General features: G+C 42.5%; 5 protein-coding genes across 7 annotated transcripts; 4 read left to right on the forward strand and 1 right to left on the reverse strand.

The window, feature by feature from the left end:
- The first annotated feature begins 1,158 nt into the window (after window positions 1-1,158).
- Window positions 1,159-5,261, forward strand: LOC112288581 (uncharacterized). Of its 2 annotated transcripts, none has more exons than XM_024532892.3 (8): window positions 1,159-1,420; window positions 1,906-2,190; window positions 2,631-2,774; window positions 2,960-3,218; window positions 3,316-3,486; window positions 3,613-3,741; window positions 3,873-4,453; window positions 4,666-5,261. In XM_024532892.3, exons 2-8 carry the CDS (start codon window positions 1,933-1,935, stop codon window positions 4,942-4,944), a joined length of 1,821 nt encoding a protein of 606 aa, XP_024388660.1. In that variant the 5' UTR covers window positions 1,159-1,420; window positions 1,906-1,932; the 3' UTR covers window positions 4,945-5,261. The 2 variants fall into 2 exon arrangements, with proteins under 2 accessions (XP_024388660.1, XP_024388661.1); XM_024532893.3 differs by having other exon boundaries at window positions 1,164-1,420; window positions 1,912-2,190.
- A 1,041-nt stretch (window positions 5,262-6,302) lies between these two features.
- Window positions 6,303-10,693, reverse strand: LOC112288583 (receptor-like cytoplasmic kinase 176). Its single transcript, XM_024532895.3, has 6 exons — window positions 9,999-10,693; window positions 9,324-9,634; window positions 8,949-9,084; window positions 7,615-7,751; window positions 7,234-7,357; window positions 6,303-7,081 (listed from the first exon to the last, which is right to left on the reverse strand). Exons 1-6 carry the CDS (start codon window positions 10,099-10,101, stop codon window positions 6,597-6,599), a joined length of 1,296 nt encoding a protein of 431 aa, XP_024388663.1. The 5' UTR covers window positions 10,102-10,693; the 3' UTR covers window positions 6,303-6,596.
- Window positions 10,694-12,256: 1,563 nt separating this feature from the next.
- Window positions 12,257-13,411, forward strand: LOC149988164 (uncharacterized). Of its 2 annotated transcripts, none has more exons than XM_090254388.1 (3): window positions 12,257-12,490; window positions 12,738-13,040; window positions 13,291-13,411. In XM_090254388.1, exons 1-3 carry the CDS (start codon window positions 12,290-12,292, stop codon window positions 13,354-13,356), a joined length of 570 nt encoding a protein of 189 aa, XP_090110514.1. In that variant the 5' UTR covers window positions 12,257-12,289; the 3' UTR covers window positions 13,357-13,411. The 2 variants fall into 2 exon arrangements, with proteins under 2 accessions (XP_090110514.1, XP_090110513.1); XM_090254387.1 differs by having other exon boundaries at window positions 13,286-13,408.
- Window positions 13,412-13,502: 91 nt separating this feature from the next.
- Window positions 13,503-14,811, forward strand: LOC112288586 (uncharacterized). Its single transcript, XM_024532898.3, has 5 exons — window positions 13,503-13,670; window positions 13,786-13,843; window positions 14,096-14,153; window positions 14,289-14,364; window positions 14,470-14,811. Exons 1-5 carry the CDS (start codon window positions 13,602-13,604, stop codon window positions 14,563-14,565), a joined length of 357 nt encoding a protein of 118 aa, XP_024388666.2. The 5' UTR covers window positions 13,503-13,601; the 3' UTR covers window positions 14,566-14,811.
- A 2,261-nt stretch (window positions 14,812-17,072) lies between these two features.
- LOC112288575 (mitogen-activated protein kinase kinase kinase 1b) lies at window positions 17,073-20,503 on the forward strand. Its single transcript, XM_024532880.3, has 2 exons — window positions 17,073-17,891; window positions 18,038-20,503. Exon 2 carries the CDS (start codon window positions 18,068-18,070, stop codon window positions 20,360-20,362), a length of 2,295 nt encoding a protein of 764 aa, XP_024388648.1. The 5' UTR covers window positions 17,073-17,891; window positions 18,038-18,067; the 3' UTR covers window positions 20,363-20,503.
- The last annotated feature ends 883 nt before the right edge of the window (window positions 20,504-21,386 follow it).

Below are 21,386 nucleotides of genomic sequence, written 5' to 3' on the forward strand. Positions count from 1 at the left end.
TATCTGGGTCAACTGCAAGATTTACATGTATATATATATATATATATATATAGTTACAGTTATAGTTTCTTAAAAGAATAAACAAAAGCTGTATCCGTAATCTAAAAACTCACAGAAAAATATTGTTCAAAAGTGAGAAAAACAACAAGCAGTTGAGAGAAATACACTGTGTTCCAAATGCAATAAAAAAGTGCCTAATTTAACCTCCTCGAGTTAGTTCCACAAGCACTAAAATCATTAGTTTCAAGGCTATGTTGGTATTTTTGTACTTCACTGAATTAAAACATGAAAGATCCTTTGTAATCAATTGCGGCAAGAACATCACAGTTATTTAAAAGGTTAAACATAACACAAAACTGAACTAGCTTACAAGAAAATAAAGAACATCCATTTATTTATCAGCGCATTAATGTAGCCTACTAAAATATTATAAGCAGAATTGAACGCTGCTATGGAGTATGGAGCACTCAACTCTCATACAAAGAGTGGATAGTATAATTTCATTCTACAATCATCATTTAAATACATAAATAAACATACAAAAGTGTGTAATGTTTAATTTAACAAAAATTTAAATATCATAATTACCTTTAATTTTTTAATTTTTTTGTAAGCTCAAATATATTCAAAGACCTCATAAAAAAATCATAAAGTATTCCCAAATAAACCCATCACAATGATTATCCTTGATTGTTTTCCCAGGCGGTATTAAAAAAAAAGTAGTACCATGAACCCACGAATTACACAATATACAGATACATAAAAAAAAACATATAGATATATATATATATATATATATATATATATACTGTACAATACACGAAATTAATGAAATGTTTAATACCAGCTATTGATATCTATAAATTGTCTACACTTTTACAAGACTCAATCACTTTCTCGATTGATGAAAATCACACTCCGCAATATTCTTTTGCTCAAACTATATTCCTTCAGAAATCTATCTAAAGGAAATGAGGTGGAGCCCAGGGACATGAGCCCCGATGGGGGACATGGGGGGATGGAGGTGACCGTTACGGGAGGAAGGTCGCAACTCGAAGAAGAGAGGTCGCAAGAATGAGCAGGAAGGTCGCAAAGCAATCAACAAGACCCGTTTCAAAACTGCTCGTGGACTCCCCCGCGCTCTGCTCAATCCCATCCTCCATTTATCGCCCACTTGTCCCTTCGTTTGCCATTGGCGGCTGCATTGAGCTTGGTTTGATTGCCCGATTGTATCAATCTCTTACCGAACTCCTGGATCCGCTGTGAGCGCCTTCGTTATTAAGCAGAGTCGGCTGCACGGCGTACAAACATCGTATTATTGCAGCGGGAGTCGGCTTGGTGGGGGACTGAGGTGCGAGGTGGATTCAATTTGCAGGAGCGTGCATTAGCTTGATGCGACTTCTTTTCCCCTTCCTCTGAGGTACCCATCGTCAAACGTACCCATTTCCTGGCGCTTAGCGTGGTGTAGTCCGACCTTGTGGAATTGTCGGGTATGTTGTGGTGGAAGCTGGAAAAAGTTTCGTGGGTGGGAATTGATTTTCCGTAGAATTGGAAGGTTTTGTTCATCAACTGTTATATCTGTATTTTTATCCGAGTAGGTCTGCGCTCGCGTGATCTCACTGCACTTCTCTCATGTCTGTCGATGGCCATCATGCTTGAGGCGATGCAGGCACCGCTCTGTAGTTCCAATGGAAGTAGATTTCCCCCTTGAGTGGCTTGCGGATCAATTTCTATTCCTTCTGCATGTATTATTGGCCTTTGGTGTAATTTAACCTGATGCGGCATTTTCAATCAATGCAGCGGTTTGCATTTGACTTTTTTTTGTAATGTTGCACCTCCTATTCTTTAGAGAAGAATTTAATCCTCGTAATAACTTCATCCGTACCACTTACGGGTTTTTTTTAGTCGCAGGAGTTATCAATTGCTGTGGATATGGGGATTACTGTGGCTGTGAAAGTGGACCAACTCCCGATTGCGAACGCCCTGTTAGTTGCCCCAGTGCTGGATAAGTCACGAACTTTGCTGGTGCCCAACTTGAATTTTCATGGAACTGTCCAAGAAACCATAAATGCTTTCATTCAGAGAAACTTGTCCATTCCAGAGGAGTGTCAGCTTCTTTCTGCACCCTTCTTCACCCACTTAAGTGAGAAGGATAGTGTGGAAGACATTTATAAGAGATATACCTGTCAGGTGCAACCTCCCTGCCCCTTGTCACGTCGGTCCTCTCCTTGGAGTGCCGTAAATGATCTATCTGATAGATGCTCTGGTGACGGAATTGTTGCTGGGTTTGTTGTTGGAAGTGTCGGTGGATCCACTGCAATATTTCCACGTCTATGAGATTGTCTTATCTGCCCAATGGGTATAGCTAGAAAGTAGAGGGTTCACGAATCACCAGACGTGCAACCTGGAAGGCCGCTCGATTTAGATAGTATCAGTATGCATTGTCCTCTAGTTCTCTGCTTAGGGTCATGGCGTTCAAGTCTTTGATCCGAAGGTCAACCTTCAATAATTACGGGAATATTGTCGTGCTGTGACCTGCACCTTTTGTACTGGCGTGTAATACGAATCTCACCGAGAACTGAGGCTTGGGCTTCAGAACTCGACCTATCTAATCTTTGGATATGTTACAGGCTGACTACGAAATTTCCGAATTGCACTTAGATGAGGATACATTTGAGATGTACGGACGAGAAGGGGGTCGAGTTGTAGATCTTGTTGGTGACAAGCGGTTGGAGGAGTATCATATTCTGGACAGGAGCACCCTTCATCTGAGAGTGCGTTAATTGAATCCCTTCTTGCTAGTGATTCTCGTGAAGGCATCTTTCTGCGTTCTTGTGAATCCAGTTATTGCTTCAGAATTTGCGACTGATAGGAAGTCGTAGGGGCCTCTGCGACCATCTGATGGTTTGGAAATGCTGTGAAGACGTGGAGATCCTGACTGCTACACTTGTTTCTGCAGAGGCTTCCTCGCCCTCTGTCTGAAGACGGCGGACGGGTGTTCGTCGAAACTGAAGATGGAATCATTCCATTGCTCGGAGTATCACCACTCACCTCGATATCCGATATCAAGCATCGTTTGGAAGAATTGACTGCTATACCCGTCTCGCATCAGCTTCTATCGTGTTTAGGACGCGTTATGCATGACGAATTCTTAATAAGAGACTTCAATGGGCTGCATAAGATCCACGAAGACTCTGTGATTGACCTCTGCAAAACAGGTACTGTAGAAGCTCGGATGCGAACGAAATCAAGCAGTATCATTACGTCCCTTTCGGGTTAATTTCCTAACAAGTTCTATTGTAAATTTGGACGCAGATGACAAGTACACCGAGAAAATGCACAGACGTATGGTCGTACACGTAAACGTCGTTGGTGAAGAAGAATTCTCCATTACCGTTCACGGACGTGACACTGTTCTCTCAATTCTTAAATGTGTGGAGTCTCGCATTGGCATTGTACCATCCCAGCAAAAGATCAGTTATTCAGGTTTTCGTCTTTGCCAATATACTTTTGACCCAGTTGTGCGCAGATTCCTCACTTCGCACACAGTAAAATGAAGCATTCGGGTTTCGTAGCCAGAAGCTCATGGTACTTGGATGGTGCTTATGGCAGGAAAACTTCTACAAGAGAAGAAAACACTTGGAAGCTACCTTATTGAACCAGACAGTGTACTAACTGTTACCATGTCCAAGTGCGCTGGTAATCTTGCTAAGAAATCTACCTCCTGCGATAACAAAGAAGGTGATAACCCTGCTTGTAATTGTGTATACTTGTACTTGTTCTCAGTAGCGTCTCAACATATGCACGCTTTCGATAACTGCGTGCCAGAATCGTCCAGAGGAAATAATCCCGTTGACCTGTTTCTCACGTAGATCTCCCAAAGGAAGGCTCTGGGCAGAAACCAAACGCGACTAAATTGAAGCTGATGCGGACAAGTAAAGGACAGGTTAAAGGTACCCTAACTATTCCAGTCATTTCCTCGGATACAGTTGCCGACCTACAGCGAAAGCTTAAACGCACTCTTGCACCGCTGGTTGAACATAATCTGTCTGAGGCCCCAGCGGAAAAACAGGAACCGTATGGAGATACCATGATGAGATGTCCACGGAAAAACCCTCTGAGAGCTCCACCCAGTAACCCATTCATTAACCACATAGCCAAACTGAGGAATTTAGATGATCGCAAACCTTCTTCAGAGACAACGCACGTGCGTTCTCGATCCCTCTCCTTCTCTAAACTTCTGGATCTCAATTCCAATGTCCTGACTCCCCAACAGTCACCTATCAAACCTCCGTTTTCACCAGGAGGCTCCAAGAGCGGTTTATTACCACCCCAGAAACCTCTTGAAGTTATTTCAAGTGAAACCATTGAACCTTCTGCAGCCAAGAAACTTGATTTCGACAAAGAGTCCAAGGAAGAGGTGCTGTCAGCGAAAATATGCTCTAATGACTTGGTAAGATTTCTTCTTCGAGGTTTCACATCCCTGCGTTCGAACCTGTCTCTGACCAGTGATTTGTTTGTTCTGTGCTAATCGCAACAGCCGGTTCACAAATTTTTCATGCAGTCTTTCTGATTCAGATGAGACGCTTGTTCTTGTCTTGATTTATTTTGGTTTTTCTTTGAGGAATGAGGGCAGCTGTGAATCGTGTTTTCTATACTCTGCAGAATGGGTCTTCATGCCGAGATTTGATGCCTGAGCTTCTGAGTCTACCTGACCCCAAGGATCAGTCTCTCAAAGTGATCGTAGAGAAAAAACCATCATGGCAATCGCGTTACGCGGATGAGAACGCTCCCAACTCAGGAGGCAGGTTCAGCAACGTCCAGAATAAGATCGACAATAAACTGGGTGCCATCAAGAACATTGACAAGAAGGCGGTTAAGAATTGGTTCAACACCAACATGGAGTCATTCAAAGTCCACATGAAAAACCTCGCTGATGGTTAGCACCGGGCTTGGTCAATTTTCTCGCCAACTATTGGTTCCCTATACGTTGCAAGTGACATATTGTATAACGCGGGGAAGGGCTGCCTGTGTGGCATCTAACTTGACTCACAGAGTAGAACTTACATTAGCATCACAGTAGACGTACACCTAGATGTTACTGGCGACATTGATTGGATACTTCTCGTATCAGATTGAGATCGGTATATCATCCAGCCTGTTAAACCATTTAATGGGAAGTCGATGGTATATTCGGTGCAGGTCATTAAAGGCATGTATATTGGTCAAAAGGGCGAATGAATTATTCCACTTTCTACCTATAGCCGACGTTGACACTACTTTCAAATTTCCAATACTAGTGTATCTGGATATGGACCGGAGTGCGCATGTACGAAGTGACATTTCAATCCACCCTTTCCCCTTTTAATGTAATGCAAAGATTATCTTCGTCAAAAAAGTTAACCAAATCTAGTCGCCAACGTAACACTTTATAAAATAGTATATGAACGCCGTTATATCCAAACCACGGGCGAACACTTTTGGATCAATGGCCTTAAAACAATGAACATGTGCACGCCCAACTCAATGAAAAGTTTTTATAACCCAACTCCATTGCAAAGACCGCAAATTGCCCGTGCGTGTCGCATTGCTGTGCATATTTCTATCTGTGATGCAGACATTCTGAGATAATATGCCCTACGATGGTCAAGCAGAATCATACACAATAACAAGTGGGAACTGAAATTCTTTACCCACTGCAAAATTTATCTTACTTCCATCGAATCTTTGACAACTTTAGAACGGCCTTGATACTCTATAGTTTTGCAGCGAAGTGTAAACTAGCATTTAACTAAGTGCAATTCTTCAACAATTCCGAATGACCTCGTTCTTCAGATGTTTCTTCCTGCAAAAAATCTAATAAGTAATAGAATAGCCCTAACCCCCCAACCTTTCTTAGAGCAGATCCGAACACGATCAAATCCATGACGCTAGTTTCTCAATACAGCAGAGCTATCATCTTTCGAACTATTTAAGCCCCAACTTTACTGTGTGACTGCGACAATACAAGTGGACAAAATAAACTACTGTCAAATACTGGGTAGAAAGAGGCATCCTTTGATACAACAAATCTTGCAATGGTTTTCTGAGGATTCCCAATCATTGGAGGACAGACGAGGAATCTGCTTACCAAGAAAGGCGACCTGGTGACAACTTCTGTCCAGCATACTCCAACGGCATTACGTACCCTCCTTACAAGTTACATGATACTTTAGTCTTAAAAACACCTAAATTTGACCTTCGCGACTATGAATAATAGATTTCAGACGTGGGCGTTGCACCAGGCTCACCGACTGAAGGAATACAGAGAACGAAAATTTGGGGTTTATTTGCATGGTGGTAAGTTCATATACCATAATAACCAGAGTCGGCATCAAAAGGAGGCCTCAAAGAACTTAGCAACATAAGAATAATTGTTTGACACCTGCATACCTTATCTTGCTTTGCCCGAAACTTTTCTAGCCTTTACAGAGTGTTTGCTCCGTCATGCATAACAGTTCCTTCAGTAGCTTACACTAGATAACACAAATACCACCAGTTCCCAGTGAAAGCAATCCTAGTCCTAGAATGTAATCAGTGTACGCCCTCCACTAGTGCTAGTAGGTTGGCAGAGGCGATACACCACTCGCCCGAACGGGTATATTCCGCAACTGCTCGTACTTTTTTTGACCATGACCATGACCATTATGATAAGGGCGACCTCCTCCATGGCCATTCATGCCTGTGGATCGATAGTTGGTAGATGCCTGGTTACTTGAGCTACTAAACATGTCCCTCATGTCTTGCAGTGGTTTCAACGTGTCAACCACATCACCCATTAGAGGTCGTGATTTTGGATCACGGCTTAGGCAATGATGAGAGAGAATAGCAGCCTTCTGAGCACCCTTTACTGAGTACTGACCATCCAAGCGTGGATCAATTAGTCTATAGAACTTGCGCTTGTCGTTCAAGTAAGGCCGCGCCCATTCAACCAAATTCTGTTCTCCACTTGGTCTATTCTTATCAACTGACCTTCGCCCTGTCAACATCTCTAGCAACACCACCCCAAAGCTGTACACGTCGCTTCTAGATGTCAGATGCCCTGCAAATCAATACATAGTTAAATGAAGCAACCGAATGAAGAACCTACACAAAATCAGATCGCTGCATATACAAGATAAGTTTCCGCGAGTACTCGGCAAAGCGCCTGAATACATTTTCGAAAAGACACGAATGAATAGGGAAGAATCACACCTGTCATCACATACTCAGGGGCAGCATAGCCATAGGTGCCCATGACACGTGTTGATACGTGAGTTTTGTCTCCTTCAGGCCCATCTTTCGCTAGGCCAAAATCAGATAGCTTAGCTGTGTAATCCTGACACCCAAGAACTAGGTTTGAGGACAGAGGATGACATCAAGTCCCATACAAGGAACAGACTATACGAAACGAAAGTCTCTATTGCGTACAAAATATTTTATAAAAATCTTACATTATCAACAAAAGATAAAAGACGAAAGAAAAACGACGATTCACTTCAGCCTCACCAGCACAAGTGATCCTGATCTCTGCAAATCTGATCATGCTAAAATTCGAACTGCTACGTTTATGCATCAGAAGGTTTGATGACTCACACTATCCAATAATATGTTGGACGTCTTGAAATCACGATAGATAACTGGTTTCACTGCTTCATGGAGGAATGCCAATCCACTTGCAGCTCCTAATGCTATCTTCATTCTCGTCAACCAAGGTAATGGCATCACCCCCTCTGCAAAAGTCCAGATCAAGTTAGATCCAGATACTCTTCTCCCTTTCTAGTTTTGCACCAATCCAAGTTTATCCACTTCTTTGCCAAAGTGTCAGTTGGTCGGATCTCTGTCACTGTGACCCGAGCAGTACAGATCTTGCTCTGTCCTTGACGAGGACAGTGCTACAAGATCGCTCAAAACCTGGAGGAGGCATCCAAGAAAGAAACAAATATACCCCATAAGTAGAGCACACCACAACCCCTGAGAGATTGACCATTTGAAAATGCCTCAAAGACGCACACCTGACGTACAGCATTATGCGACTTCGTGATGACAATAGATACTATCCTTCATGTCTGCAGATGTCTATCCGCTAAGGATTTCAAGAGAGAATATGATGCGCATAGTCCACTTGGTCAAAACTAAGCGGACATATATTACGAGACGACACCGCTATTTCGAAACTAACAGCTTGGTAAAACTTGGATCGTCGATTGAAGAAAACAGTAAAGAATCATGACAATTAAAACTTTCATTATCTACGGATGAGTCTATGAAGGCATAAAACACTCGCTCAAATGACAACCAATCCAGGAAATCTATGAAAACGATTTCGAAGCCTCAAAAGAGAAGCACATAAAGGAAGGTAAAACTAAGGTGTCAAATTCCGGAATAACTATTCAGCACATCGATATGCAATGGACCTTCATGGAATCATTTGAGAAAATCGGGAACCTCGCTCCAATAAGAGTGAATTGACTGCATGGTTTACTCAAACGCGTGTTATACCATAATCGATAAGACATCTAAGAATCTAGGCATTCGTTTCACATTAAATATCACAAAACTGATAGCCACACTAGTCAATATATTGGTATCTCTGTTCTGACAGTAACCTTGCAAGTAATAGAGATAGTTGAAGTGGTGAAACAACCAACATTCTGGTAACGCGCAGTAACATTGAAAATTAAAGGTTCTCATATAATTCAGGATGTTGTCCAAGAACAATCTCATGTAGACTAGATTCAGGAAGGAAAAGAACGAAGTAACATGAAAACATATCCCAAACCAATAAGTCACGGCATCAAAAGGACCTGAATACAATTTTGATCAATTGGATGTCTTACACCCCAGAAAGCGAATCTTTCAGCTCAGAGTGAACTTGTGAAAGCTTTTGGTAAGTAAATGATAAGCAAATAGCATATGTAACGACTCACTTCGAAACAGGTGATTCTCCAAACTTCCCCTGGGCATGAATTCGTAAACCAGGAGACGTTGATCATCCTCTGAGCAATATCCAATGAGTTTCACAAGGTTCGGATGGTGAAGCTGACCGAGAAAGTTCACTTCGGCCTGAAACATGATCACGGCACCAGTGTGAATGTCAATCAGTGTGCATTCAGAGCTGAATCTACTCAAATTATAGATACTTTTTTAGAGTTTCTCTCACCTCCATCTAGTGTTTGACATTATGCTGCAAGAGTAGAAATGACTAAATGGGAAATTGATGTTCGAACTCAAGCACTCATGCCTGATCAGTTACCACTGAATTTTCTTAATTGGGTGATAAACACACTTTTTTAAAAACTTACAAGCCACTCTCTGTGACCCTGCAGGCCCTCTTGATTTAGTTGCTTGACTGCCACGGTCAGCCCTGTACCCGCTTTCGCAGCTGTTGTTCCATGTTCATCAATCCACCCCTTGTATACACTACCAAAACCACCTTCTCCTAACAAACTGTCGGGACGAAAGTTTCTCGTCGCGGACTTCAGGTCCTGATAAGTGAAGATGCGAAGGTTCCCTCCCTGACGTATCTCCTCTGATGATTTTATACCAACTTCACGGATCGATACAATCACCTGCTCACTGGGTGCCTGCCCATGAAGCGGATCCTTCTTACTTTCTAGCCAAAGCACAAGAAAGGAAAAAGAGTGGGTAAGCAGCACCGGTATTAGACTCAGCACAACTTTGTCAATTGACACCGCAGCTTAGAAGAGAAAAAACAGCATCTGTCGGCATGGTAAAACCTAACTTAGTCAGCTCATAAAAAAGGATAACCATGGGAGGAATAAGCCGGCGCATGCTACTTTAACCTGCCGAAGCACTGAGGCACGCCAACAAAGGGAGCACAAAAAGAGACCGACAAAAAATTAACAGAATACGCCACCAAAAAAACAAACCCCCCTTGAAAAAAATTAAAAATGTCTGTACACACATACCAATAAACACAAAACTAAAATCAGAAGCTCCGGCAAAGGGTTTCAAACCTGTGTGGGGCATACTATGAGATGCAGCAGCAGTACTACTCGACTTAGACCACCAACAGCTACCGAACCACGCCCCATCGAGGGCGTTCCAACAAGTGCACATGATGCGTCTCAACCTACCACCTAAAAAAGCGAGGCAGTTGTGTGCTGCCTGCTACCTAACGTCCATCCACAACTATTCCGCAAGATTCTACTTAGCCAAACGAGGCTCCCGCAGTGACCTCCATGGCGCGAAGCAGCAAGAAGAAGGAGAAGAAGAAGGAAAAAAAAATACAAAAAAAAAATACAAACAAAAATACAAACAAAAATACAAACAAAAGTAAAGAAAACCCAAGGCTCTCACAGCCAGGCCCAGAAACGGAACTGACCCAGAGGCCAGAGCGAAAGGTGGCCCAAAAAAAAAAAAAAAAAAAAAAAAAAGGGCAAAACCTCCTCCTCCCCTCGAGGTCACGAGCACGGGTGCAGAGCTGCAAAATGGCAAGGGGGAGGGTGGAGGAGGGGTGGCAGCAACACAGGCAAGGGTCGAGCTATAGAAGAAAAGCGTGAATCGAATTGAACAAACGCGAAAAACCATGCGGAGAGCGAGGGAGTCAGGCACACAGGGAAAGGGAGGAAGCGGGAGACAGCGAGAGACAGCGAGAGAGCGAGAGAGGGTAGCGACGAAGCTGGAGGACTGTGTTTGACTGGCCACTCTGTGCCCGAGCGACGACAAACCTCGCACGGAGACAACTCCGCTTCACAAAATGCGAGCCCCGCGGTCCTCGTGGTTGCCCTCGCTTTGCAACCCCCGACCCCCTGCTGCCCTTCTGTCGTTCCATGGCACGGCACGTTAAGTCACGTCGCGTCACGGCACGGCACGACGCGGCTCCTCGCGACTGCTGCGGTCACACCAGCAGCAGCGAGCCCCCCACCTTGCTCACATCCTGGGCGAGTGTCTTGTCCCCCGACCCGTGCTCTTGCTCTCTCCTCCGTCCCCTTGCCACGTTGGCATGCCGACGTCATCCCCCATTCACTCCAGTGCCTCTTTATCCGATCTCTTTCATTCTTTCCATGTATGTGTGTGTTCTAAATTTGTTTCGTCGCATCGTTATTTAAAGTATGTTGAATTATCAACATGGTATCGAAAAACATGTTTTGATTGAGTCACTTTTCAATATATTTTTGAATCCGTGACACATACACACACAAACACATACATATATATATATATATATATATAGATATATTATTGTGTTTGTTTATTTGGGTTAAGATTTATTATTGACCTATCAGGACATAAACAATCCTTCTCATTTGCTGAAGTTATATTCTCAATTTTACTTTGATCACATAAACTATCAACATGAATCCATACAAATTTCTCTAAGAATTAAAATAGAAACAACTATGGATCATATGGAGCTTATAAACTCATGTGTCTAAATTCCAAAAATCAAGTACCAAATAGATTCATACAAAAGAATTTGTGCTTAATAACATCTGTTTCCACAAGTCATACAAATCTGTGAGACATAAACAAATAATATGTACCCAAAATCACATCTTCAAACTTTCATCTCTGTTCTTTTGCTCATCAATCATGAACATGTTTTTCACAAAATGCATGTCATGTAAAAATCTAGCCCTAATTAATCAACATGTATATACACACACATGAACTTCACATAAGTTCTATCTTGGGTGTCAACTTTAAATTAGCTTTAGAGACATTTTTTGTAATGTAAATATAAAAAGGGGAATGTTAAATAGATCCATGTTTTTGCAAAATAGACCTACTCTCAATGAAAAATATGGTAATCATGATGAATGTGGTTGGTTTTTATTGGTTGCAAATCAAATAGTGGAAAAATGAATCCAAAGGTAATTTTTTTCCCTTTTTCTTTTCATGTTAGAACATGTGGGTTAATTTAGTAAAACTTGGGTCTCTTTAACATTCACCTCTCTCTATATATAAATTAATTAATAAAATAAAAATATGATCCACGAAAAATATATATATATATATATATATATATATATTCCTCAATATACTACAAGGGGTAGTTTGTTCCAAACCCATGAAACAAGGCCATACCCATGACTCCTAAGTGATCTCATCATCCATTCACTACACGTTTTCAGAATCACCGGCGTGCCGGGAGGATCCGACTCGGCCCGGCCCGCGACGTGATCCTGTTCCTTGCACACTCTGCTGCTGCTGTTGGTGGTGGTGTTGTGGTTGTTGGTGTTGCATGCAGTTGCTGGTTTGTTTTCGAAGGGGCTGAAGTTTTGTTTCTTTTGCGTCGACGGCAATGGCTATGGCGCTCGCTGGCTTGCAGACAGCCGTTGCGGGCTCCGTTTCCATATACCCAGCTATGCCAGAGTCGACTTTGCGGAAACGGGTGGCTGGGCGAGCGAGATCCCGGTGTCGAGGCGGAGGCGATGCCAGAGACGAGAGATTGCTAGTTTCGTCGATGTCGCAAGTGGGTGGGTTTAATTTCGATATTTCGGAGGTTAGTGCTCGGTCTTCAGGCATTTTCGGCGCTGAATTTGAGTTCTTTTGTGAATGTCACATGGGGAGAAGTGTAATTCAACGACAGTGGAACCAACGTGTTTAATCTTCGTCCCGTTTTATGCTTGGTGGTGTTTATGGACTGTGTATTTGGGGTCGGAAGTGGAGGCATTGAATCGTTTCTGTTATTTGGGATGGAGGTTTGTGGGTTTATGCGATTTGGGGCGTGTTGGGGCGGATTGTATCAGGGTCGTCACGCTGCAGCGGACGAGTTAGTGATCCAATCGCGAAGAAGCTTTTTGCAGACGGGAGCCACGTTAGCTTCACTAGCTGTGCTTGACCGTTTCCCAGCGCTTGCTGAGCCTGCAGAAATTCAGCCGGAAGCGCCTGTATCTCAGGAAGCGTTAGCAGGGGATGGAACAGCCACTGCTCAGCAATCGGCGAGCAAACCTAAAAAGTCCCGTGTTAATACTGATACGTGGTACAGGTTTCGAGGAGAAGGGTTCACAATGAAGTATCCCCCCGACTTTGAGGACATTGTCGAGTATGATGTAAGCACCAATTACAGGTGTTTGAATTGTTCAGAGCTTTGGGTTTTGTTTTGTTTTGTTTGTTTTGGTTTCATTGCTTTGGCAATACAGATAGCCGTGGGAACTGCTTTGTCAGATCACAGGAAGGTAGGGTTTTCAAATGTGAGGATTGGGAGCCTTTGGTCGAAGTTGCGGGGAGGTGCGTACGAAAATGTTTTCTTTTTCTTTCCTTATTTAATTTTAATATTTCCATCGATTGATTCAAGGAAAGTGGAAGTTCGTTGTATGGAGAGCGTGCGAAGGAGAGGCCTTTCGCAGCTCGTTTTGCATCTCCTGACAGGCACGTTCTTGTTCAAGCAATTTGAGTATTAGCAATAATGTTGTTTCCTTTAATGTGCCCTTTTATTTGATAGAGAATTACTTTTTTCAGTAACGATCGTGCGCCTGCACCATACTTTTGTCTTAAATTTCACCTCAGATATTTCATCCCTTTTATTTGCTAGATTCTTCAACAGAGGAAGTTGGGCAACTCATTAGATTCAACGGATGCACTAGTTTTTTAAAAGCTTTATTCAATGGTTGATGTACAGAAAGGAAGTTCTGAGTGTTGTCGTACGGAATGCATCGCAACTCAAACTTTCCTTCTATGAGGTGCCTCTCTACCTTTGTTTTGCACGTCTGTGATTTGTCTTCATTGAGAATAGTTTCTAGTTTCTGTTTTAAACGATAATACTGAAACTTTGTATCTTTACTCCTTTCTTTCTAGACACAAGACATCACGGAGTTTGGAACGTTGGAAGAGGCAGCCAAAATGTTTGTTCCTGGTAAGTTGAGATCTTTTCAGATGAACTGTTTTCCATTCTTCGGTTGCCTGTAGTTATCCACATGATTTTCTTGATCTACGAAGCCTGGCTAGTCGCTGAGGTTTTAGCTTTTAAAAGTCGTCAGGCTATTTCAACCTCGCGGAAGGATTCCATTAACAATGTTGAACAAGATAGTGGAAAGAATATCACGTGGAGACTATATTAAAACAAACAATAAGAACTTACACTTGTGCTTGAATTCGACGAGTGCAGCAGGGTCAAAAATTGTGGCCGCCGCCGCTCTTAAGCCCACAGACAGTAGAATCCCCAGGTACATCACATTTCATCTTATGTTATATTTTTGCAGGGTAGTGTGGGTGTCTAGCCTGGAATATATATATTCGAAATGCTGACAATCAGATCTTGATATTCTGCAACTTGTTGTGTGTTTCTGAACTGGCTCAAGGACGTATTACTTGTATGAGTTCCTCGCAAAGAACGACAAACGGGTGGCAATGTCCGCTGCAGCTGCGGGAGGAAGGGTACGTGTATTTTGTTATCTCTCTACCCTCACGAATTTACTGCAGTGTGCTTGCCCAGCCACTTTCGTAAGCATTCCGCTCATTGTTGGAAAATGTTTCTGGTAGGTGTTTGTATTCGGAGCAATGGCACCAAATTCGAGATGGAATGAAGTAGGGAGCAAAATGCGAACAGCTGCCGTCAATTTTTCGCTCCCTTCGTGAATTGATTTGGTTTGGCATATTCTCTACAGCTCCTCCTGTTCACACAAAGCCTGACCTCTCTGGATTGGAGCATTGCCATGAGTCCCTGCAACTGTGAAGCATACAATTTTTTAGCATGACTAAAGTCAGTTAGGATAGCAGCTGAGATTCTTCACACAATCACGTGGATGGGGCCACTGGTCCAAGACGTCCGCAACGGAGTACCAATTTTTATTTTATCTTCTTCTTAATAACTTTCCACATTTACACCCTCTGAGTTAACTGGCGTGTGGATTTGGTCTGTCGGGGCACTAATACATTCGCCGCACACAACGTTTCTTGTTACTTTTGGACTGTATCCTTCAGAAAGGCATGGGGATTTAGACCAGCATCGTGTTGGGGTCCTCGTGCTTAAACTGGACGGAAGGTGGAATTAGCCATATGTTGGTTACAAACGCCAATCATCACCAGAAATATGCTCTGGTTTTCAAACCCGAACATAGATAGCTCACAATGAGCAAGACTGAGTCCTGTGGGTCCACAAGCTGATGTCCTCAATATGGCCACGTCTTCTCAACATTGTCCAGTTTGTCGACCTCAGCTACACATCGATCTCCACGGTCATGAATTCCACCAAGTACCCACATGGCTGGCACCATTGTTCGCCTTCCTTGTGGTCTGGCTGCTACACAATGATACTGGGCAATCATTAAAATAAAATAAAAAGAAAGCACCCGTTTCTTCTTCATTTCTTGTGTGGAAACATGTACTTATTCCTGAAACTACAGTTTAAGCCTTTCTGTGCCAGAGAACACAGGTTATCTAACCTCGTAGAGTATCAGTGGCTTAACTTGTTGTTTGAAACGTTATCTATATATATAATATGTATTTGTGTAGCTCGCATCCTGGTTTGGTTTGGGTGCATTAAAGCGGGAATTTGCAGAGGGATTGACGATAGGATTCTCTGACAGAGCAATTACCTTGTGCGCTGATGGGCTTGGTTGTTTGTTAATAAATATACCTGATCCTCGCTATCTCAGAAGCTTCTCCACCAGATCCAATCCCACCTAAACCCATTCAGTTATTCTCGTACACTATAGTCATGTTATTTTTAGTATGCTTATTGTTTTCCTTGCATGTGAACCGTATTTAGATGTGTTTTTTGAGACGCTTATTTTTATTTTCTAAATAAAAATTATCCAGTCGAAATAAAGTATGGTAAATAGAACTCAAACATGGATTTATATTTGAATTAAGACGATTTAACAAAGTCAATTGAATGGTTCATCTAACCCTATTCAGGCACTTCTTTTTTTTTTTCTTTTTTTTTTTACATATTCTTCATTGTTGCAAGCAAGAAAAGCCAATTTTTCTACAAACAAACGTTTGGCAACTTGGATTGATTAATTACAATAAGTAGGATATAGTTCAATAAATGCATTATAAAAATAATTAGTTATTGTGTTTCTTTAGCAACTTTCTATTTAAAATGTTTTTTATTAAAAAGTTGCCGAAATGAACCAAATAGTAATAAAAAAATAATAATTTTTGATAATTTTTTGAAATAATTTTCCTCTTTTGGATACCTTTCTAATAATATGATTTTGAAATCATTTTTGAAATGCTCAAAACAAATGATCTTGATGTCTCTAAGTATTTCTAGAAAACACCCAAAAATTATCTAATGATTTTGAAAGTGGTAATATCATAAACTCTTTTCAATTTAACTGCAACACTTATGTTTTTTAAAAGGTGTTTGTGGTCAATTTCTAACATTATGCCAAGAAACTATTAAAAACCAAATGCTATGCTATTCCACAATACTCTATTAATTAAAATTTGTTGATATTTTAATAATTTTTACTCATTGATAATTGTAAATGTCAATATAATATATATATATATATATATATATATATATGCATATACTTACATGCAAAAAATGCCACATAAATCTATCCAACTATTACTAATATTCAAGGCATTTTCAAATTGCGGAGACATCTGCTAGTTTTCAAATGCATTGTAAATGTAGATTTATGCGTTTCACCAATCAATTTTTTTCTGTTATTTTCAAATATTACTACAAAATATGTATTTCATAATCACTGCATAAAATAAACCTAAAAACCTTCAAAAAAAAATGAAAAAAAAAAAAACAACATCAAACACTTCTTTCAAGAAAACTGAAAGAAAAGAAAAGAAAAGAAAAAAGAAATAATAAAAAACAAAAACAACTACAACAACACCACCACTACCACCAGTACATTAATAACCCCACCACAGAATAAAAATTAAACAGCTCACAAGAGATTATTAGTGAAATCGTATAAGAAATGAGACGAGGCAGAAAAAATACACACGACATATACGACCCGGGATAGGGAGAGGGGGAGTAGACACGGTGTACAGTGAGCGTACGTGGAGGAGAGGAATACCTTAGACCGGGCACGGGGTTGACCAAGGAGCCTCGGGTGCGAGGCCCTGCGGAACTGGAGGGTGAGGGACAACGATGTCGAAGCCAACGACGACGACGCCGTTCCTCGGAGGAACGAATTTATGGGCTGCCATGGGTATCGAGGGCTGGGACGAGAGACTCGGAGCAGAGAGGAGAAGGTGAAGACGAAGAAGATGATTGTATGATGGAGAAGCACAAGCAAGAAGCAGCACTGGAAGCAGTAGTCGGCAGCGTAATACGGAGCGCAACGGGAAGAGTCGGGGGAGTTTATAGTCTGTCCAGCGGATCAGCTCGGCTTACCTGTTTGTTTGTTTGCTAGCTAGCTTGCTGTGGTGTGTTTCGTGTGATGCTCGTAGCGTGACGTAGTCGAGAGGTTAGGGCGATATTTCTTACTTTGCGCCGCGAAGCTTTATCCTCTTTTCGCGTCTTTGTCTGTTCTCGTTTTGTTTTGTTTGGGCTGTGTTTGGGTTTAGTTTGTTCGTTTTCTCAGATCTCGTTGAGTGGATTTTGCTAGTTGTCCTTGTGTTCCGTTTCTCTCCCTCCTTTTTTCTCCCTCCATCCTTTATTTTGTTTTATTTTATTTTTGTAAGGGGGATTAGCGAGAGGTAGGCAATACATACAGAGGTTACGAGGATTAGGGTTGCTTTTTGAATTTTGGCTTTGTGAATTTGCGTAGCGGTGGAGGGTTTTGTTAGAGTATATTGTCTTGCTATAGACAGCGAGTGGCAAGATTGAGTGAATGGTTAAGTTCGAGATCTTCATGTGGAGCACGTGCTTGTGGACGATACATGGGGTCCATACTGACTTCCGGAGAATGGCCTGGCTTTCGGGTGGCGAAATTTTCGAACTTTGAAGAGGCTTCAAGTGGAGTACAAGACTAAGATCCAGGGTATGTGGTTCTTGGAGATCTTGAAATCCTCACGGCTGCAGGTAGGAGGTTTACACAGATTTATGCGAGGGGTTTGAAGTCACTGTAGAGTGTTGGTTGCCTGAGATTTTCGATTGACATGCAATTGTGCGGTGCGAGAAATGCAGTAACTCGTCAGTGGAGACGGAGTAGGAAGGATGGTAGAGGAGAGGGGTAGTTCTCGCAGTTCTCGGGGCGGCTCGTGGGGTAGTGGCGAGGATGGAGGGAGCTCTCATGGTGGCAAGGGTGTGCCCAAGCTTTCGCGTACCGTTGCCAAAAAGATTCATAAGTATGATGTATCAGCAGATCATTCAGACTACGAAGACGACGGTTCCGTCCATTCCACATCCTCATCCGGCTCCCGTAGGAATCCTCTCAGTAAGAGTATCATCCAACAGCAGAGCTTTCGAGTGGGAGCCAATTTCGAAGAGGATTTGAAAACGCTCTATGAATTAATAGGTGTGTCAAAGCCTGCGGACCTAGCTATTTCGGCCTCGGACTGGCAATCTCGTGGGAAGTCCATCGCTTACAGCCAACCGCTTTCTTCCCCCAGTCTATCACAAGAGCATGGTGAGGCTTCTCACTCCAACGACTTAAAGCCAAGCATTATTGATTTTCGTTCAGAAGCGCCCGCTGCTTCGCCTCGCGAACTTCCGGTGGCTCCCGTTAAACTCGATGCGCATGAAAGAATGACCTACCGGAGCGATTATGTCAATTCCCAACCACAAAATCATTATGGTCGTAAAAATAGTCCTTCCCAGCGCTCACCACCTCCTGAGTCCTTCCCCGCCTTCGATAGCTCGCCCTCTCGACTGGGCAGGGAAGGGTACGGACTACACAGGATGCAATCGGACCCAGTAATGCCTACGTTGGGAGCCCTTTCTCCCCTAGGCACTGGCAATGCCCATCCGGAGTCTGCGGGATCGACCGCAACTCGTAGATGGTCATTCGATTTGGTGCCGGGTAATCATGAAGGAGATTATGCGAACATGAGTCAGGTCGTTCGTGATAATTTGCCTTCGGCTGCAGTAGCAATGCCTAAGAACGGTCTTGTTCGGAGGTCTCCCATCATAAGAGATCCCAATCGAAGTAACAGCTCTGTAAGTAACCCTTATGCACAACGACAGTATCCCAATCTTGCAGAGGAGGCAGAGTCAAGTGCAAAGCCTGAGTCAAGTGCAATACCCGATTCATCTGCAATGCCTGAGTTACCTGCTAAACTTGAGTCAACTGCAGTGCCTGAGCTATCGGCCAAACCTGAGTCAAATGCAAAACCTGAATCAGAACCTGAACAGGATAGTTCTGTGGAGGCTAGGACAGAACATTATGGAAGTGTTAGAAAATCGAAAATACCCTCCGCCTTGATTATTGACAAATTTGAGGAACCTAGTATCGTCAGTACAGGAAGATCACCTGGTGTTGTTTCGAAGAGACCACCTTGGGACACCTGGTTTAAAGGTGACTTTATCGGCTCTGGAACGTTTGGCTCAGTGTATGAGGGTATTGACAACAATGGAATGTTTTTTGCCGTCAAGGAAGTTTCTCTTAAAGATCAAGGGAAGGTTGGACAAGAGGCCATCAAGCAATTGGAACATGAAATAGCACTTCTTAGCGATATACAGCATCCAAATATTGTTCAGTACCTGGGTACCGAAAGAGATGATGAGAAACTCTATATTTTTCTGGAGCTAGTAAGCAAGGGCTCATTGGCTAGCTTATATAAGAAGTATTATTTCGTGTATGATCAAGTTAGGGCGTATACAAAGCAGATTCTTAGTGGTCTCAAGTATCTGCATGATCGGAAGATCATACATAGAGATATTAAGTGTGCAAATATTCTGGTAGACACTAATGGAGTGGTTAAGCTGGCCGACTTTGGGATGGCTAAACAAGTAGATAAACTGGGTCTGCTGAAATCATTTATGGGTAGTGCTCACTGGATGGCTCCAGAAGTGGTAAATCCCAAGAGGCAGTACAACTTCTTGGCTGATATATGGAGTCTGGGATGTACGGTGTTGGAGATGGCAACCGGAGATGCGCCATTTGGAGAATTGGAGTGTCATAGTGTACTTTGGAAAGTCGGCAATGGGGAAGGTCCTCTTATTCCGGATGATCTTGAGGATGAGATGAAGGACTTCATCTCCAAATGTCTGGAAGTGACTGTAGGAAATCGGCCTACTTGCGACATGCTTCTGACACATCCTTTTATTACCGGTGAACCGATGACTGGCCCAGTGAAGCTAGTGCCGATGCCTGAGCTGTCCACAATCTCTGAGGAAAGATCTATCGATGTATCGGAGAGTCCAAGCATTGCAACAAGTTCGCAGTCGGGCTCGAGTCCGAGCGTGGCCGGAGATGCTGTCAGTCCCGCTTCTGTGGCAGTACGACCGAGATCCATGAGAACACTGCGAAGTGAATTTAGCATGAGCTCACCAGAAAGTATCGCATCGTGATTAAGAAGGCTCTTTATTATTTTAGGTTCTCCACCAGGTTCAAGTGGGAGCGACTGCTCATTGTAACATTAGTGTCGAACTTTTTATTTCAAGGAAATGGAATTGATCGAGTAGCAAATGAAGGTTTTACGGTTGAATCCAGTTGTGCCTTTCAGATATTTGTCCATGCATTGGTGTTTATTTGGTAATCCTGCTTGGAACTGTCATTCGGGATACATGTGGGGTTACCTTGCAATAGCATGGAGAATATGTTCAGTTTATTTACAGAGTGTCGTTTTGTTGGAGAATACAGGGGGGGCGTTACAGGACTCTGTGATTAAAACATATGAACTTGTGGGTCGCATGTGGCAGGACTGAAATCTTCATACTTTTGTTTTCTCTTCTGGTTGTTACACAGTTGCAATTGATGCCTCTGCTGGTACTGAAAGCAAGCAGCCGGCACAGAACTGGGTCGAAAGGTGGAAATGCTGGTCACAGTTGAGTATGCTATTGGTGTCATTTTGCTCGCTATTCCTTTCTGAGTTTATGTAGGGAATCGGAGAGCTGGCTGAGAACCCCCTAAAGCTAAAACTATACTTGGGCGGTAATACAAAATCTATCAGGTATTTCAGAATTCGTTGCAGCTGGAATGAAATGAAGACTGTTCTGTCACTACCGAAACTGATGAAGTATTTGCCATCAACAATGTGTGATTGAATTCTTGAATACCGATGATTATGACTCTATCCGATCAAGACAACCCAACTGAAGTGATGGTGCGTTACTACAAGGTAGATTCACGTATGCAATTCAAAGTGAGCCATGCTATTGTATTGGATTCCCATCTGCTTCAACTCTAGTCGCTACTTACATTCAAACGCTAGTTTTCGTTCAGCATCTCGGTGCTGAAACTCTTCCGTTTATTCAATTCATCTTGATCCTTTTATTCAGTTTTTCTGTGGTATGATGTGAAAGCGTACATGAATTCCTCTTTATGTATCTCTATTCGAATAAGTTTTCAGAATTGGTATTTTTTTATAAGAAC

The sequence above is a fragment of the Physcomitrium patens genome, chromosome 11, assembly GCF_059467195.1.
Source record: "Physcomitrium patens ecotype Gransden chromosome 11, ASM5946719v1, whole genome shotgun sequence".
NCBI classification, from domain to species: domain Eukaryota; kingdom Viridiplantae; phylum Streptophyta; class Bryopsida; order Funariales; family Funariaceae; genus Physcomitrium; species Physcomitrium patens.

Excerpts from the sequence above, each read along its gene's own strand:
- LOC112288581 (XM_024532892.3), top strand. The coding sequence starts at position 1,933 with ATGGGGATTACTGTGGCTGTGAAAGTGGACCAACTCCCGATTGCGAAC. Across the intron at positions 2,191-2,630 it reads ATAAGAGATATACCTGTCAG|GCTGACTACGAAATTTCCGA; the intron begins GTGCAACCTCCC and ends GATATGTTACAG. Across the intron at positions 3,742-3,872 it reads CTCCTGCGATAACAAAGAAG|ATCTCCCAAAGGAAGGCTCT; the intron begins GTGATAACCCTG and ends TTTCTCACGTAG.
- LOC112288583 (XM_024532895.3), bottom strand. The coding sequence starts at position 10,101 with ATGTGCACTTGTTGGAACGCCCTCGATGGGGCGTGGTTCGGTAGCTGT. Across the intron at positions 9,635-9,998 it reads TCATAGTATGCCCCACACAG|AAAGTAAGAAGGATCCGCTT; the intron begins GTTTGAAACCCT and ends TGCTTTGGCTAG. Across the intron at positions 7,082-7,233 it reads CCCTGAGTATGTGATGACAG|GGCATCTGACATCTAGAAGC; the intron begins GTGTGATTCTTC and ends ATTGATTTGCAG.
- LOC149988164 (XM_090254387.1), top strand. The coding sequence starts at position 12,290 with ATGGCTATGGCGCTCGCTGGCTTGCAGACAGCCGTTGCGGGCTCCGTT. Across the intron at positions 12,491-12,737 it reads TTAATTTCGATATTTCGGAG|GGTCGTCACGCTGCAGCGGA; the intron begins GTTAGTGCTCGG and ends GGATTGTATCAG. Across the intron at positions 13,041-13,285 it reads AGGACATTGTCGAGTATGAT|GAAAGTGGAAGTTCGTTGTA; the intron begins GTAAGCACCAAT and ends GATTGATTCAAG.
- LOC112288586 (XM_024532898.3), top strand. The coding sequence starts at position 13,602 with ATGTACAGAAAGGAAGTTCTGAGTGTTGTCGTACGGAATGCATCGCAA. Across the intron at positions 13,671-13,785 it reads TCAAACTTTCCTTCTATGAG|ACACAAGACATCACGGAGTT; the intron begins GTGCCTCTCTAC and ends CTTTCTTTCTAG. Across the intron at positions 13,844-14,095 it reads AGCCAAAATGTTTGTTCCTG|CAGGGTCAAAAATTGTGGCC; the intron begins GTAAGTTGAGAT and ends CGACGAGTGCAG.
- LOC112288575 (XM_024532880.3), top strand. The coding sequence starts at position 18,068 with ATGGTAGAGGAGAGGGGTAGTTCTCGCAGTTCTCGGGGCGGCTCGTGG.